The following is a 15,400-nucleotide window of genomic DNA, read 5'->3' as shown; positions in this document are numbered from 1 at the left end:
GCACTTGGTCCGTAGCCCTGTAGGTTACGGCACTTCTGGTGCACATCCAGGTACTTTTTAAATGAGTTGAGGGTTTCTGCCTCTACCACCCTCTCAGGCGGTGAGTTCCAGACCCCCACCACCCTCTGGGTGAAAAGATTTTTCCTCAGCTCCCCTCTCACCCTTCTACCATTCACTTTAAATCTATGCCCCCTGGTTATTGACCTCGCGAAGGGAAATAGGTCCTCCCTATCCACTAAAATCTAGGCCCCTCATAATTTTGTACACCTCAATTAAATCACCCCTCAGCCTCCTCTGTTCCAAAGAAAACAACCCCAGCCTATCCAATCTTTCCTCTTAGCTAAAATTCTCCAGTCCTGGCAACATCCTCGTAAATCTCCTCTATACCCTCTCTAGTGCAATCACATCTTTCCTGTAATGTGGTGACCAGAACTGTACGCAGTACTCAAGCTGTGGCCTAACCAGTGTTTTATACAGTTCCAGCATAACCTCCTTGCTCTTATATTTTATGCCTCGGCTAATAAAAGAAAATATTCCACTGCCGCCTTAACCATCTTATTTACCTGTCCTGCTACGTTCAGGGATCTGTGGACATGCACTCCAAGGTCCCTCACATCCTCTACACCTTTCAGTATCCTCCCATTTATTGTGTACTCCCTTGCCTTGTTTGCCCTCCCTAAATGCATTACCTCACACTTCTCCGGATTGAAATCAATTTGCCACTTTTCTGCCCACCTGACCAGTCCATTGATATCTTCCTGCAGTCTACAGCTTTCCTCCTCACTATCAACCAGCCGGCCAATTTTTGTATCATCTGCAAACTTCTTAATTATGCCTCCTACATTTAAGTCTAAATCATTAATATATACCACAAAAAGCAAGGGACCCAGTACTCAGCCCTGTGGAACCCCACTGGAAATAGCCTTCCAGTCACAAAAACACCTGTTGACCATCACCCTTTGCTTCCTGCCACTGAGCCAATTTTGGATCCAACTTGCCACTCTCCCTTGGATCCCATAGGCTTGTACTTTTTCGACCAGCCTGCCATGTGGGACCTTGTCAAAAGCCTTGCTAAAATCCACGTACACTACATCAAATGCATTACCCCCATCGACCCTCCTTGTTACTTCCTCAAAAAATTCAATCAAGTTAGTGAGACACGACCTTCCCTTAACAAATCCATGCTGACTGTCCTTGATTACTCCATGCCTTTCTAAGTGACAGTTTATCCTGTCCCTCAGAATTGATTCCAATAATTTGCCCACTACCGAGGTTAGACTGACTGGCCTGTAATTACTCGGTCTATCCCTCGCTCCCTTTCTAAACAATGGTACAAAGAAAAAAGAGCAGGGGGGAGTGGAACTAACTGGATAGCTCTTTCAATGACCCAGCTCTGCCATGGTGGGCTGAATGGCCTCCTTCTGTGCTGTATAACTATCATTTTACTGAATTATTGAATTCAGTTTCAACTGGCTATGGTGGGATTATGAACTCACAACCTCTGGGTCGCAGGTCCAATACTGCGACCATTATGCCACTGTACCATACACCTTAGCCTGTTATCTCTATAGCCTTGACAGAATGTTTCTTCCAGTCAGCCAGGGGTCCGATGCATCAAAGATTATTACAATGCATAAAGCTCTTCAAATCAAACTTCTGAGGGTCCTCTGTAAGAAATGCACCCCCCCACCCCCAAAATGCCAAACTGCCTCTGCTACAACCCGCTCTCTCTTGTAAAGAGAACAAATTCCATCCTGGCAAAGGTTCTGTCAAAACACAAGAAATAGGAGCAGGAGTAGGTCATACGGCCCCTTGAGCCTGCTCCACCATTCAATCAGATCTTTTTTTTTATTCGTTCATGGGATGTGGGCGTCGCTGGCAAGGCCGGCATTTATTGCCCATCCCTAATTGCCCTTGAGAAGGTGGTGGTGAGCCACCTTCTTGAACCGCTGCAGTCTGTGTGGTGAAGGTTCTTCCACAGTGCTGTTAGGAAGGGAGTTCCAGGATTTTGACCCAGCGATGATGAAGGAACGGTGATATATTTCCAAGTCGGGATGGTGTGTGACTTGGAAGGGAACGTGCAGGTGGTGTTGTTCCCACGTGCCTGCTGCCCTTGTCCTTCTAGGTAGTAGAGGTCGCGGGTTTAGGAGGTGCTGTCGAAGAAGCCTTGGCGAGTTGCTGCAGTGCATCCTGTGGATGGTACACACTGCAGCCACAGTGCGCCGGTGGTGAAGGGAGTGAATGTTTAGGGTGGTGGAAGGGGTGCCAATCAAGCGGGCTGCTTTGTCCTGGATGGTGTCGAGCTTCTTGAGTGTTGTTGGAGCTGCACTCATCCAGGCAAGTGGAGAGTATTCCATCACACTCCTGACTTGTGCCTTGTAGATGGTGGAAAGGCTTTGGGGAGTCAGGAGGTGAGTCACTCGCCGCAGAATACCCAGCCTCTGACCTGCTCTTGTAGCCACAGTATTTATATGGCAGGTCCAGTTAAGTTTCTGGTCAATGGTGACCCCCAGGATGTTGATGGTGGGGGATTCGGCGATGGTAATGCCGTTGAATGTCAAGGGGAGGTGGTTAGTCTCTCTCTTGTTGGAGATGGTCATTGCCTGGCACTTGTCTGGCGCGAATGTTACTTGCACTTATGAGGCCAAGCCTGGTTGTTGTCCAGGTCTTGCTGCATGTGGGCTCGGACTGCTTCATTATCTGAGGGGTTACGAATGGAACTGAACACTGTGCAATCATCAGCGAACATCCCCATTTCTGACCTTATGTGGAGGGAAGTTCATTGATGAAGCAGCTGAAGATGGTTGGGCCTAGGACACTGCCCTGAGGAACTCCTGCAGCAATGTCCTGGGGCTGAGATGATTGGCCTCCAACAACGACTACCATCTTCCTTTGAGCTCGGTATGACTCCAGCCACTGGAGAGTTTTCCCCCTGATTCCCATTGACTTCAATTTTACTAGGGCTCCTTGGTGCCACACACGGTCAAATGCTGCCTTGATGTCAAGGGCAGTCACTCTCACCTCACCTCTGGAATTCAGCTCTTTTGTCCATGTTTGGACCAAGGCTGTAACGAGGTCTGGAGCCGAGTGGTCCTGGTGGAACCCAAACTGAGCATCAGTGAGCAGGTTATTGGTGAATAAGTGCCGCTTGATAGCACTGTCGACGAAACCTTCCATCACTTTGCTGATGATTGAGAGTAGACTGATGGGGCGGTAATTGGCCGGATTGGATTTGTCCTGCTTTTTGTGGACAGGACATACCTGGGCAATTTTCCACATTGTCGGGGAGATGCCAGTGTTGTAGCTGTACTGGAACAGCTTGGCTCGAGGTGCAGCTAGTTCTGGAGCACAAGTCCTCAGTACTTCAGCAGGGATATTGTCGGGGCCCATAGCCTTTGCTGTATCCAGTGCACTCAGCCGTTTCTTGATATCACGTGGAGTGAATCAAATTGGTCAAAGACTGGCTTCTGTGATGGTGGGGATATCGGGAGGAGGCCGAGATGGATCATCCACTCGGCACTTCTGGCTGAAGATGGTTGCAAACGCTTCAGCCTTGTCTTTTGCACTCACGTGCTGGACTCCACCATCATTGAGGATGAGGATGTTTACAGAGCCTCCTCCTCCCGTTAGTTGTTTAATTGTCCACCACCATTGATGACTGGATGTGGCAGGACTGCAGCTTTGATCTGATCCGTTGGTTGTGGAATCGCTTAGCTCTGTCTATAACATGTCGCTTCTGCTGTTTAGCATGCATGTAGTCCTGAGTTGTAGCTTCACCAGGTTGGCACCTCATTTTTAGGTACGCCTGGTGCTGCTCCTGGCATGCTCTTCTACACTCCTCATTGAACCAGGGTTGATCCCCTGGCTTGTTGGTAATGGTAGAGTGAGGAATATGCCGGGCCATGAGGTTACAGATTGTGCTGGAATACAATTCTGCTGCTGCTGATGGCCCACAGCGCCTCATGGGTGCCCAGTTTTGAGCTGCTAGATCTGTTCTGAATCTATCCCATTTAGCACGGTGGTAGTGCCACACAACACGTTGGATGGTGTCCTCAGTGCGAAGATGGGACTTCGTCTCCACGAGACTGTGCGGTGGTCGCTCCTACCAATACTGTCATGGACAGATGCATTTGCGACAGGTAGATCGGTGAGGACGAGGTCAAGTAAGTTTTTCCCTCGTGTTGGTTCGCTCACCACCTGCCGCAGGCCCAGTCTGGCAGCTGTGTCCTTCAGGATTTGGCCAGCTCGGTCAGTAGTGGTGCTACCGAGCCACTCTTGGTGATGGACATTGAAGTCCCCCACCCAGAGTACATTCTGTGCCCTTGCTACCCTCAGTGCTTCCTCCAAGTGGTGTTCAACATGGAGGAGGACTGATTCATCAGCTGAGGGAGGACGGTAGGTGGTAATCAGCAGGAGGTTTCCTTGCCCATGTTTGACCTGATGCCATGAGATTTCATGGGGTCCAGAGTCAATGTTGAGGACTCCCAGGGCCACTCCCTCCTGACTGTATACCACTGTACCGCCGGTGGGACAGGACATACCCAGGGATGGTGATGGAAGAGTCTGGGACATGGCTGATCTTCAACCTTAACTCCACTTACACGCCCGATCCCCATATCCCTTGATTTCTTAGTGTCCAAAAATCTAGCGATCTCAGTTTTGAATATAATCAACAACTCAGCATCCACAGCCCTCTGGGGTAGAGAATTCCAAAGATTCACAACCCTCTGAGTGAAGAAATTCCTCCTCATCTCAGTCTAAAATGGCCGACCCCTTATCCGAAGACCATGTCCCCTAGTTCTAGACTCTCCAGCCAGGGGAAACAGCCTCTCAGCATCTACCCTGTCGAGCCCCCTCAGAATTTGATATGTTTCAATGAGATCACCTCTCATTCTTCTAAACTCCAGAGAGAGTATAGGCCCGTTCTACTCAATCTCTCCTCATAGGACAACCCTCTCATCCCAGGAATTAATCTAGTGAACATTCGTAGCACCCCCTCTAAGGCAAGTAGATCCTTCCTTAGGTAAGGAAACTAAAACTGTATGCAATACTCCAGGTGTGGTTATTGGTTATAGAAGAGCCAAGTGACCCCGCCACCATGAGCAGCAAGACCTGCCTGTACGAGCGCCAGGTGAATCTCCAGCTCCGCGATCCTCCTTCCCACACAGCTCCGAACCCCGTAGCCAAACGGGATCGTTCCGAAGTTATCCACTCGGTCCATGTCAGTCTTCCTCAGCCAGCGATGCGGTCGGAACTCTCCGGGCCTTTCAAAAACCTCGCTGTCATGTGACGTGGTGTAGTGGCAGAGAGCAAGTTGAGTCTGGGGTTGGGGGGGGGTGGAAAGGGAGGTAGACAAAATGAAAGAATTATTAGGTTGGTAGCCCCTCAGGGCAAAGGATTCGTTGACAGTTCAGTCTTTTGTGAGATTAAGAGTAAAGGTCAGTTAATGCAGAGTAGGTGAGAAGGTGAGAAATCAAGTAGAGGTACTGAGTTAGCACCAAGCCTGTAGATTGTAGGAGGATGAGGAGGGGTTTTAAGGTTCTAAGAAAGACTGCATTAAGAGTAGGAGATAGTGTAACGAGTTTTGATGTCAGAGAGAGTGCAGGGAAGAGAAAGAAGCTAGGATGGAAGATTTGGAGTTGAGAAATTATAAGAATAAATAAATGTTCAGGGCAGGAATGACAATAGTAGAATTGATGCGGGGGGGGGGGGCGAGCGAGCGCGCACGGGAGATCGAAAGAGGGCGCGGGGGGGGGGGGGCGAGCGAGCGCGCACGGGAGATCGAAAGAGGGCGCAGCAGCGAGAGGTCGAGAGAGGGCGGGGCAGCGAGAGATCGAGGGCGGGGCAGCGAGAGAGGGCGGGGCAGCGAGAGAGCGAGAGAGGGCGGGGCAGCGAGAGAGCGCGAGAGGGCGGGGCAGCGAGAGAGCGCGAGAGGGCGGGGCAGCGAGAGAGCGCGAGAGGGCGGGGCAGCGAGAGAGCGCGAGAGGGCGGGGCAGCGAGAGAGCGCGAGAGGGCGGGGCAGCGAGAGAGCGCGAGAGGGCGGGGCAGCGAGAGAGCGCGAGAGGGCGGGGCAGCGAGAGAGCGCGAGAGGGCGGGGCAGCGAGAGAGCGCGAGAGGGCGGGGCAGCGAGAGATCGCGAGAGGGCGGGGCAGCGAGAGATCGCGAGAGGGCGGGGCAGCGAGAGATCGCGAGAGGGCGGGGCAGCGAGAGATCGCGAGAGGGCGGGGCAGCGAGAGATCGCGAGAGGGCGGGGCAGCGAGAGATCGCGAGAGGGCGGGGCAGCGAGAGATCGCGAGAGGGCGGGGCAGCGAGAGATCGCGAGAGGGCGGGGCAGCGAGAGATCGCGAGAGGGCGGGGCAGCGAGAGATCGCGAGAGGGCGGGGCAGCGAGAGATCGCGAGAGGGCGGGGCAGCGAGAGATCGCGAGAGGGCGGGGCAGCGAGAGATCGGGCGCGCGGGAGAGTGAGAAAGATTCGGGAGGAAGAGAGGGGGAAGAGAGATTAGGGGGCGGACCAGAAAGAGCGAGAGATTGGGGGGCGAAGAGAGAGCGAGATGGGGGAGAGAGAGAGATTGGGGGGGAGAGAGAGAGAGAGACAGAGATTGGGGAGAGAGAGAGAGATTGGGGGGGAGAGAGAGAGAGAGACAGAGATTGGGGAGAGAGAGAGAGATTGGGGAGAGAGAGATTGGGGGGGAAGTGAGAGAGAGAGAGAGAGAGAGAGATTGGGGGGGAAGTGAGTGTGAGAGAGAGAGAGAGAGAGAGAGAGATTGGGGGGGCGAAGAGAGAGAGAGAGAGATTGGGGGGGCGAAGAGAGAGAGAGAGAGAGATTGGGGGGCGATGAGAGAGAGAAAAAAGAGAAATGAAGGTGTTTGTGATGCAGACGTATTTTAATACCCTTTACACGTACATAAAAGATTGCATACTCCCTGAGACCTAAAGCTATCTACTCTTGTATGGCTTAATGAAGAAGCACTTGTGCAGCATCACAATGGGGCAGCGCAATATGCGGATTTACCCCCTTATTTCCCAACATAGTGAGTTCCTCATAACACTTGGGTCATCTGAGGGTCACAGAGAGAAAACAAGTACCTCCTGCCAGGGGAAGGAAGTGTGAAACAGGAAAAGGAATGTTCATCTTTCCAAGGTTTTCTCCGAGCTTTGTAGATCTTCAGGAGTGTCCCAAAGACTTGAAAGTACTTCTCTGGTTGCCCTCCAGTAACTCCTGAAACCCATGACCTACTCTACAAAGGCAGGTGCATATAAACACCATCACCTTTAAGTTGTCCTGAAGTCACACACCATCCCGACTTGGACACGTATCGGCCGTTCCTTCATCGTCACTGGGTCAAAATCCTGGAACTCCCTTCCTAACAGCACTGTGGGAGAACCTTCACCACACGGACTGCAGTGGTTCAAGAAGGTGGCTCACCACCACCTTCTCAAGGGCAATTAGGGATGGGCAATAAATGCCGGCCTCGCCAGCGACACCCATATCCTGAAATGAATTGTATAAATGGCTATTTTTCATGTGCAAACCTTAATAGCAAACATCAGCCAATTACTTGATTGGGGGCGGGAAGAACAATTACAGCCGAGTCTGATCCTGTCCCTACCTGCACGCTCCCAGTTGTGGGTCACTGAAGATGAAATCAGGAACAAAAACCTTGGCCAATTTTCCCTTCCCTTAACCAGCTGACACTTTTGAACCCTATTTGTAATTTGAGAATATAGTACAGCGGTTATGATATTGGACCAGCAACCCAGAGGTCATGAGTTCAAATATCACCATGAAATCAATAAATCTGGGAATTTCTGGGCTGCCATCAGGCAAAAATGACCATGAAAGCTGCTGGATTGTTGTAAAAACCCAACTGGTTCACTGGTGCCCTTCAAAGACGGGAACCTGCCACCCCTACCGAGACCATTCTGTGTGTGATTCTAGTCCCACACCACAGGATTGACTCTTAATGCTCTCTAGAGTGGCCTAGCAAGCAAATTGGCTGACAAAGCAGCCCGCTTGATTGGCACCCCATCCACCACACTAAACATTCACTCCCTCCACCACCCGGCGCACTGTGGCTGCAGTGTGTACCATCCATAGGATGCACTGCAGCACCTCCCAAACCCGCGACCTCTACCACCTAGAAGGACAAGGGCAGCAGGCGCATGGGAACAACACCACCTGCACGTTCCCCTCCAAGTCACACACCATCCCGACTTGGAAATATATCGCCGTTCCTTCATCATCGCTGGGTCAAAATCCTGAAACTCCCTTCCTAACAGCACTGTGGGAGAACCTTCACCACACGGACTGCAGCGGTTCAAGACGGCGGCTCACCACCACCTCAGGGCAACAAGGGATGGGCAATAATTGTGGCCTTGCCAATCTCACCCACATCGAGAATAACAAAACTTTGAAACATTGCCAGTGTAACCACATATACAAAACATAAACACACGCTCTTCAGACAAATGCAGATTAAGAATTTTATAAAGTTTTTAACGTCCAAATTATGAATAGTTTATCAGCTTTGTTTTTAAATGTAATTCAACAAAATAAATGTTCAGCTCACGCCGCTTGGGATGAAGTACCCTCCGATAATCATGTCCTCTTGGGTGACGCGCCCGTTTCCAGGAAGAACAGGAAACAGCCTGCGGTAGAAAGCAAGAGAGAATTTCTCTGTTCGCGGTTAATGCTGTTCACATTTGCCTAATTAATATTTGGGTTAACTCCAAGTTATAAAAATACTTTCCCAGAAAGGCTGACTCACGCTTGGATGGGTTCAATTGGTACTGCCCTTCCCCCGAAAGCTCACGCATGTTCTTCATGTCAAAAGTCTCGACAGTGAGCGTGAGTAAGCTATTCTACTGCGAGGGTAATCGCGGGACCAATCCTGTCTTCATCAGACTTACGTACTTGCCAACAAGAGGAACTTGATAGCAATCAGGAACAGGAACGATGGCGGATTATTCCCCCCCCCCCACACCACCTTAGCCTTAGGGTCGCCAACACTGGTTGGGCGAATTCCAGGAGGTTTCATCACATGAACTCCCTCCTCCAAATGTTAAAATTGGATAGTCCGGTGGTGCAGGATAGAATACTAAGGCTTGGTCTTCAGTTGCTTCCAAGCCTTTATTCACAGAGATTCCCCTTACACACACCCTAGATAAGCTCTCCTATAAAATGGATACGAGAAAGTCCCCAATTGATACACACCACATGGATACAATTAGCACTCATTGATATAAATCACGGATACGATTAACACTGATATAAATCATACAATTAACACCCCCCCGACCCTTTCCGCCATTGGTTGCCCGATACGGCTATCGTCACAGCGCTCGGCCTTCCCACGGCCAATTGGAAAGCGAACAAACTGTTACCTGATTGGATGATTCTAGACTGTTAGTCAAACAGCCTTTCTACCCACCTCCCAATATTTTTATAATAGGTGGATTTAAACAGCGCTCCACAGGGATCTGAATTGAAATTATTATATAAAACAGTCCAGCTCCGTGCCAGCGATTGTAACCTTCTCCCATTGCTGCCATTGGAGCAGGCTGAACATCTGTTTAAAAAGGATTAAAAGACTCGATAACTTGGCGAATGTGCACTTGGCCTGGTTTGCCAATGCATCAGGATTAGAGGGAATGGGAGGGTTTGCATAGAACTGCACCATTCACAAGCATCTCAAAAGGCCTTCAGGTTAAATGTAATACTTTTAAAGTGCAGCAATTAATGCCACACAGGCAAACCGGTTTGCACACTGCAGTAAGATGATTAACCAGTCGATCTGGTAATTTTTTTCTGATGCTGTTGATTGAGGGAGGAATATTGACCAGGATACTGGAGAGAACTCCCCTGCTCTTCTTCAAATACTGCCATGGGATCTTTTACGTCCCCCCGAGAGGGCAGACGGGGCCTCAGTTTAATACCCCAGCTGAGAGATGGCAGCTCCGGTACTGCTGCGCTCCCACATGGTGCAGTGTAAGAGCGTAACAAACAACCCACTCACTTCTGCCCCTTCTGGTGTGGAGGCGTATTTCACATCTGGAGACACACTTTCCGGGGTTGTGTGGGGGTGGCTCTGGTGTGTCGCCCCTAGTGCGCGAGGGTTACACGAGAGACTCCCCAACACTCAAGACTCCTTGTCACGGGGAAGAGAGCCGGGATTTGCGCTGGAGGGGGAGGGGGATGTCGGGGCTTACACTGATGAATAGATGCTCTGTAAAATCATTTTGTGGGTCGAACAATTTTCAATAAAAGCACCTTTCATGCCAAAACCTCATGCAATTAATTACTTTTTGAAGTGCAGGAATTTTGTAGACGGACTTACCTATTTCAGTCCAAACGCCCCACACTGCCTTGCCTCAAAACAATAACAAGATGAACAGACAAATGGCACCTCAGTTCAGTGCCTTATCTGACTATCGAATCCAACATAGGTGGAAAGAGATCATACTGAAACAACCCCTCCCATCCAAAAAACAAATTGGGAAAAGAAAACAAAAGACAATTTTTTTGCCAGAAGCGTTTACCTCAAAGTTTCCTTGAGGACGCCTCGGACCAAAGGCAATTTGGACAAGTCCTGGGCTGTCGGGATCACGTCCCTTCCAAGATTCTGAACAATCTCTTTATACACCACACTTTGAACGTCAGGATATCTGGCCAGTAAGTACATGCTCCAGGACAACGTGAAAGAGGTCTGTGAAAATAAACCACAAGTGAGCGTTTGACCACAAAACTCCATGAAATCAGGAAACCACTTTCAGCCCTGAATATCCTTTATAAAATTAGTGGAAACGGCGGACTCCCAAATTGTCTCATCATCCCAGCACGTCGGAAATTCTTTAGGGATCTTTCTGATTCGTATGCCCGTTGGATGTACAGGAAATTCAGTAATCATTCCAGATGTCCCGTCACCCTTTCCAAGATCCATTTTAAATGTACTATTCAATTTAATGTCCTCTTGAGCTGTTGGCCTTAGTAATATTCTGGGCTCACCTTATCTATGCCAATGTGGTTCCCCACTTCACCTCGTTTGCTCTAGATGGAAGAGGTTAAACTTTCTTTGTAGCCCATTCCCTTGGTTTCCAATTGTAGCATCTCTTAACCTAGTGGTACACTGAACCCAACTGTAGGTCTCTCAATATTTGTAGCTGATCTCAGCCAGTCACCGCAGTGCAGGGATCAAAATTAGGACCTTCCTAGTCCACAGGTCTCAGTGTTCACCCAGTGAGCTATCGAGGGACTCCGATAAGGGAATTACTTGATTTGCTGTCCAATCCCTGCTTACTTATCCCTTTAGATGGTTCAGCTCAACTGCCCCATGGTCTTCAATAAGAAGCCTTGTTTTGTTGGGGGGGGGGGGGGTTTCATCATTTGTCAAGGAATGATCAGTTTGTGCAAATTTAAATAGAGAGGAAACTCAGATCTACAGTTTCTCAGAGGGTCCCTACCACAGAGAGGGGAGGCTGACTATTGTCCGAGATTTACCGTATCGACCCCAGCCAGCAGCATCTCCGTCATGTTTGCATAGATCTCCTCCAGTGTCATCTCCTGACTGACCAACAAGCAGGTCAGCAGTCCACCTTCGACCTCTGCCCCCTGCTCCAATTGCCGCTTAATCTGAGCCATCTTTCTATCGACATGGATCTCACCTAGTTGGATTGGGGGTGGGGCGGGGGGGGGGGCAGAGGGAGATGAGGAAATGATTGAAGGGAAGAAAAGGAACAAAAAACAAGATAATTGACACTGATTAATTTTTTTAAAAATAAAGTCAACACTGCATTTCATCGATTTGTATTGGAGCGTGCTTGCCAACAAAAGTTCAAAACGTATTGCAAAATACAATCAGTCTAAAACTATGACAGCTGCTATATTGACAAGTCAGAATGTTTATTTTTTGCAATTTACCTGGGACCTCTCCAGATACGATCAAGGTCAAATGTTCAGTCTTAAAGGTGGACAAACATCTCATTTTATACTCACCAGGGGAGTCGAATGACACTTACGGCAGGCAGACCATAAAAGTGTTTCTCTAGACATGTTTTGAGACCCTGACGCATGAGAATCGATCAGACTGCAGTGGTTCAAGGCAGCGGCTCACCACCACCTTCTCAAGGGCAATTAGGGATGGGTAACAAATGCCGGCCTTGCCAGTGATGCCCACATCCCATGAATGAATTGTAAAAAACAAAAATCGCCTTCTACAGGCCTTCACTCAGCGGAGGCCAAACATCTGCTGAGAGGTGTTTACCTTCACCACATGGACCGCAGCGGTTCGAAAAGGCAGCCCATCACCACCTTCTCAAGTGCAACTAGGGATGGACAATAAATGCCAGTCTTGCCAGCGATGCCTACATCCCAAGAATGAATTTAAAAAAAGACATGTTAATTTGGAATATAATTTAAAGTAACTTAATCTTTGAAGGTTATGAAGTGAAATGACAAAAAGTGATCCAGGCAAATTGGTCATTATGACAAAGAGTTCAAATACCAGGGAACACAAGATAAAGGATAACCTCCTTTCTTGGTGTGTTCCATTAACTAGAACAAACGAAATTAAGAGCTCCTGTCAGTACAGGCACTGATGAGCTCCACAGCAGAATTCACATGGCTACAACGTGCCTATTCTCTCAGTTTCCCAGAAGTTCCTAATTCACAAGATGTCATCTAACCAGGGGTATGGTAGCATAGTGGTTATGTTACTGGACTAAAATCCAGAGTTATGAGTTCAAATCCTGCCACGGCAGCTGGTGAATTTAAATTCAATTAATTAAATAAAAATCTGGAATTAAAATACTAGTATCAGTAATGATAGCCATGAAACTACCAGATTGTCGTAAAAACCCACCTGGTTCACTAATGCCCTTTAGGAAAGGAAACTTGCCATCCTTAATCGGTCTGGCCTATATGTGACTCCAGACCCACAGCAATGTGGTTGATTCTGAAATGGCCGAGCAAGCCCACTCAGTTGTAAAATCTCGCTATGAAAAGTCATAATAAGAATAAAACCGGATGGACCACTAGGCACCGGACACGACAACGGCAAACCAAGCCCAGTCGACCCGGCAAGGTCCTCCTTACGAACATCTGAGGACTTGTGCCAAAATTGGGAGAGCTGTCCCACAGACTAGTCAAGCAACAGCCTGACATAGCCATACTCACAAAATCATACCTTTCAGCAAATGTCCCAGACTTTTCCAGCACCATCCCTGGGTATGTCCAGAGGTGGCGGTACAGTGATATACAGTCAGGAGGGAGTGGCCCTGGGAGTCCTCAACATTGACTCTGGACCCCATGAAATCTCATGGCATCAGGTCAAACATGGGCAAGGAAAGCACCTATCGTCCTCCTCCATGTTGAGCACTACTTGGATGGAAGCACTGAGGGTAGCAAGGGCACAAAATGTACTCTGGGGGGGGGGACTTCAAAGTCCATCACCAAGATAGTGGCTCGGTAGCACCACTACTGGCCGAGTCCTGAAGGACATAGCTGCCAGACTGGGCCTGCGGCAGGTGGTCAGGGAAAAACTTACTTGACCGCGTCCTCGCCAATCTACCTGTCGCAAATGCATCTGTCCATGACAGTATTGGTAGGAGTGACCACCGCACAGTCCTCGTGGAGATGAAGTCCCGTCTTCGCACTGAGGACACCATCCAACGTGTTGTGTGGCACTACCACCGTGCTAAATGGGATAGATTCAGAACAGATCTAGCAGCTCAAAACTGGGCATCCATGAGGCGCTGTGGGCCATCAGCAGCAGCAGAATTGTATTCCAGCACAATCTGTAACCTCATGGCCTGGCATATTCCTCATTCTACCATTACCAACAAGCCAGGGGATCAACCTTGGTTCAATGAGGAGTGCAGAAGAGCATGCCAGGAGCAGCACCAGGCGTACCTAAAAATGAGGTGCCAACCTGGTGAAGCTACAACTCAGGACTACATGCATGCTAAACAGCGGAAGCAACATGCTATAGACAGAGCTAAGCGATTCCACAACCAACGGATCAGATCAAAGCTCTGCAGTCCTGCCACATCCAGTCCTGAATGGTGGTGGACAATTAAACAACTAATGGGAGGAGGCGGCTCTGCAAACATCCCCATCCTCAATGATGGCGGAGTCCAGCACGTGAGTGCAAAAGACAAGGCTGAAGCGTTTGCAACCATCTTCAGCCAGGAGTGCCGAGTGGATGATCCATCTCGGCCTCCTCCCGATATCCCCACCATCACGGAAGCCAGTCTTCAGCCAATTCGATTCACTCCACGTGATATCAAGAAACGGCTGAGTGCACTGGATACAGCAAAGGCTATGGGCCCCGACAACATCCCAGCTGTAGTGCTGAAGACTTGTGCTCCAGAACTAGCTGCGCCTCTAGCCAAGCTGTTCCAGTACAGCTACAACACTGGCATCTACCTGACAATGTGGAAAAGTGCCCAGGTATGTCCTGTCCACAAAAAGCAGGACAAATCCAATCCGGCCAATTACCGCCCCATCAGTCTACTCTCAATCATCAGCAAAGTGATGGAAGGTGTCATCAACAAAGAGATCTAGGAGTACAGGTTCATAGCTCCTTGAAAGTGGAGTCACAGGTGGATAGGGTGGTGAAGAAGGCATTCGGCATGCTTGGTTTCATTGGTCAGAACATTGAATACAGGAGTTGGGATGTCTTGTTGAAGTTGTACAAGACATTAGTTAGGCCACACTTGGAATACTGTGTACAGTTCTGGTCACCCTATTATAGAAAGGATATTATTAAACTAGAAAGAGTGCAGAAAAGATTTACTAGGATGCTACCGGGACTTGATGGTTTGACTTATAGGGAGAGGTTGGATAGACTGAGACTTTTTTCCCTGGAGAGTAGGAGGTTTAGGGGTGATCTTATAGAAGTCGATAAAATAATGAGGGGCATAGATAAGGTAGATAGTCAAAATCATTTCCCAAAGGTAGGGGAGTCCATAACGAGGGGACATAGATTTAAGGTGAGAGGGGAGAGATACAAAAGAGTCCAGAGGGGCAATTTTTTCACTCAAAGGGTGGTGAGTGTCTGGAACGAGCTGCCAGAGGCAGTAGTAGAGGCGGGTACAATTTTGTCTTTTAAAAAGCATTTGGACAGTTACATGGGTAAGATGGGTATAGAGGGATATGGGCCAAGTGCAGGCAATTGGGACTAGCTTAGTGGTATAAACTGGGCGACATGGACATGTTGGGCCGAAGGGCCTGTTTCCATGTTGTAAACTTCTATGATTCTATGACAATGCTATCAAGCGGCACTTACTCACCAATAACCTGCTCACCGATGCTCAGTTTGGGTTCTGCCAGGACCACTCGGTTCCAGACCTCATTACGGCCTTGGTCCAAACATGGACAAAAGAGCTGAATTCCAGAGGTGAG

At 49.1% G+C, this 15,400-nt stretch overlaps 1 protein-coding gene across 3 annotated transcripts in view; it reads right to left on the bottom strand.

The window, feature by feature from the left end:
- Positions 1-15,400, bottom strand: part of LOC137323511 (cytochrome P450 27C1-like) — a 61,115-nt gene that overhangs the window by 2,019 nt on the left and 43,696 nt on the right. For all 3 annotated transcript variants that reach the window (XM_067987056.1, XM_067987055.1, XM_067987057.1), the window contains exons 5-8: positions 11,498-11,661; positions 10,540-10,706; positions 8,571-8,649; positions 5,117-5,320 (exon numbers count right to left, since the gene is read on the bottom strand). In XM_067987056.1, the coding sequence (XP_067843157.1) occupies positions 5,117-5,320; positions 8,571-8,649; positions 10,540-10,706; positions 11,498-11,661 (614 nt within the window). The remainder of the gene's footprint in view (positions 1-5,116; positions 5,321-8,570; positions 8,650-10,539; positions 10,707-11,497; positions 11,662-15,400) is intronic.

The sequence above is a fragment of the Heptranchias perlo genome, chromosome 7, assembly GCF_035084215.1.
Source record: "Heptranchias perlo isolate sHepPer1 chromosome 7, sHepPer1.hap1, whole genome shotgun sequence".
Lineage (NCBI taxonomy): Eukaryota > Metazoa > Chordata > Chondrichthyes > Hexanchiformes > Hexanchidae > Heptranchias > Heptranchias perlo.
The sequence above is the reverse complement of the archived record's forward strand: the minus strand, read 5'-3'. Positions and strand labels throughout refer to the sequence as shown.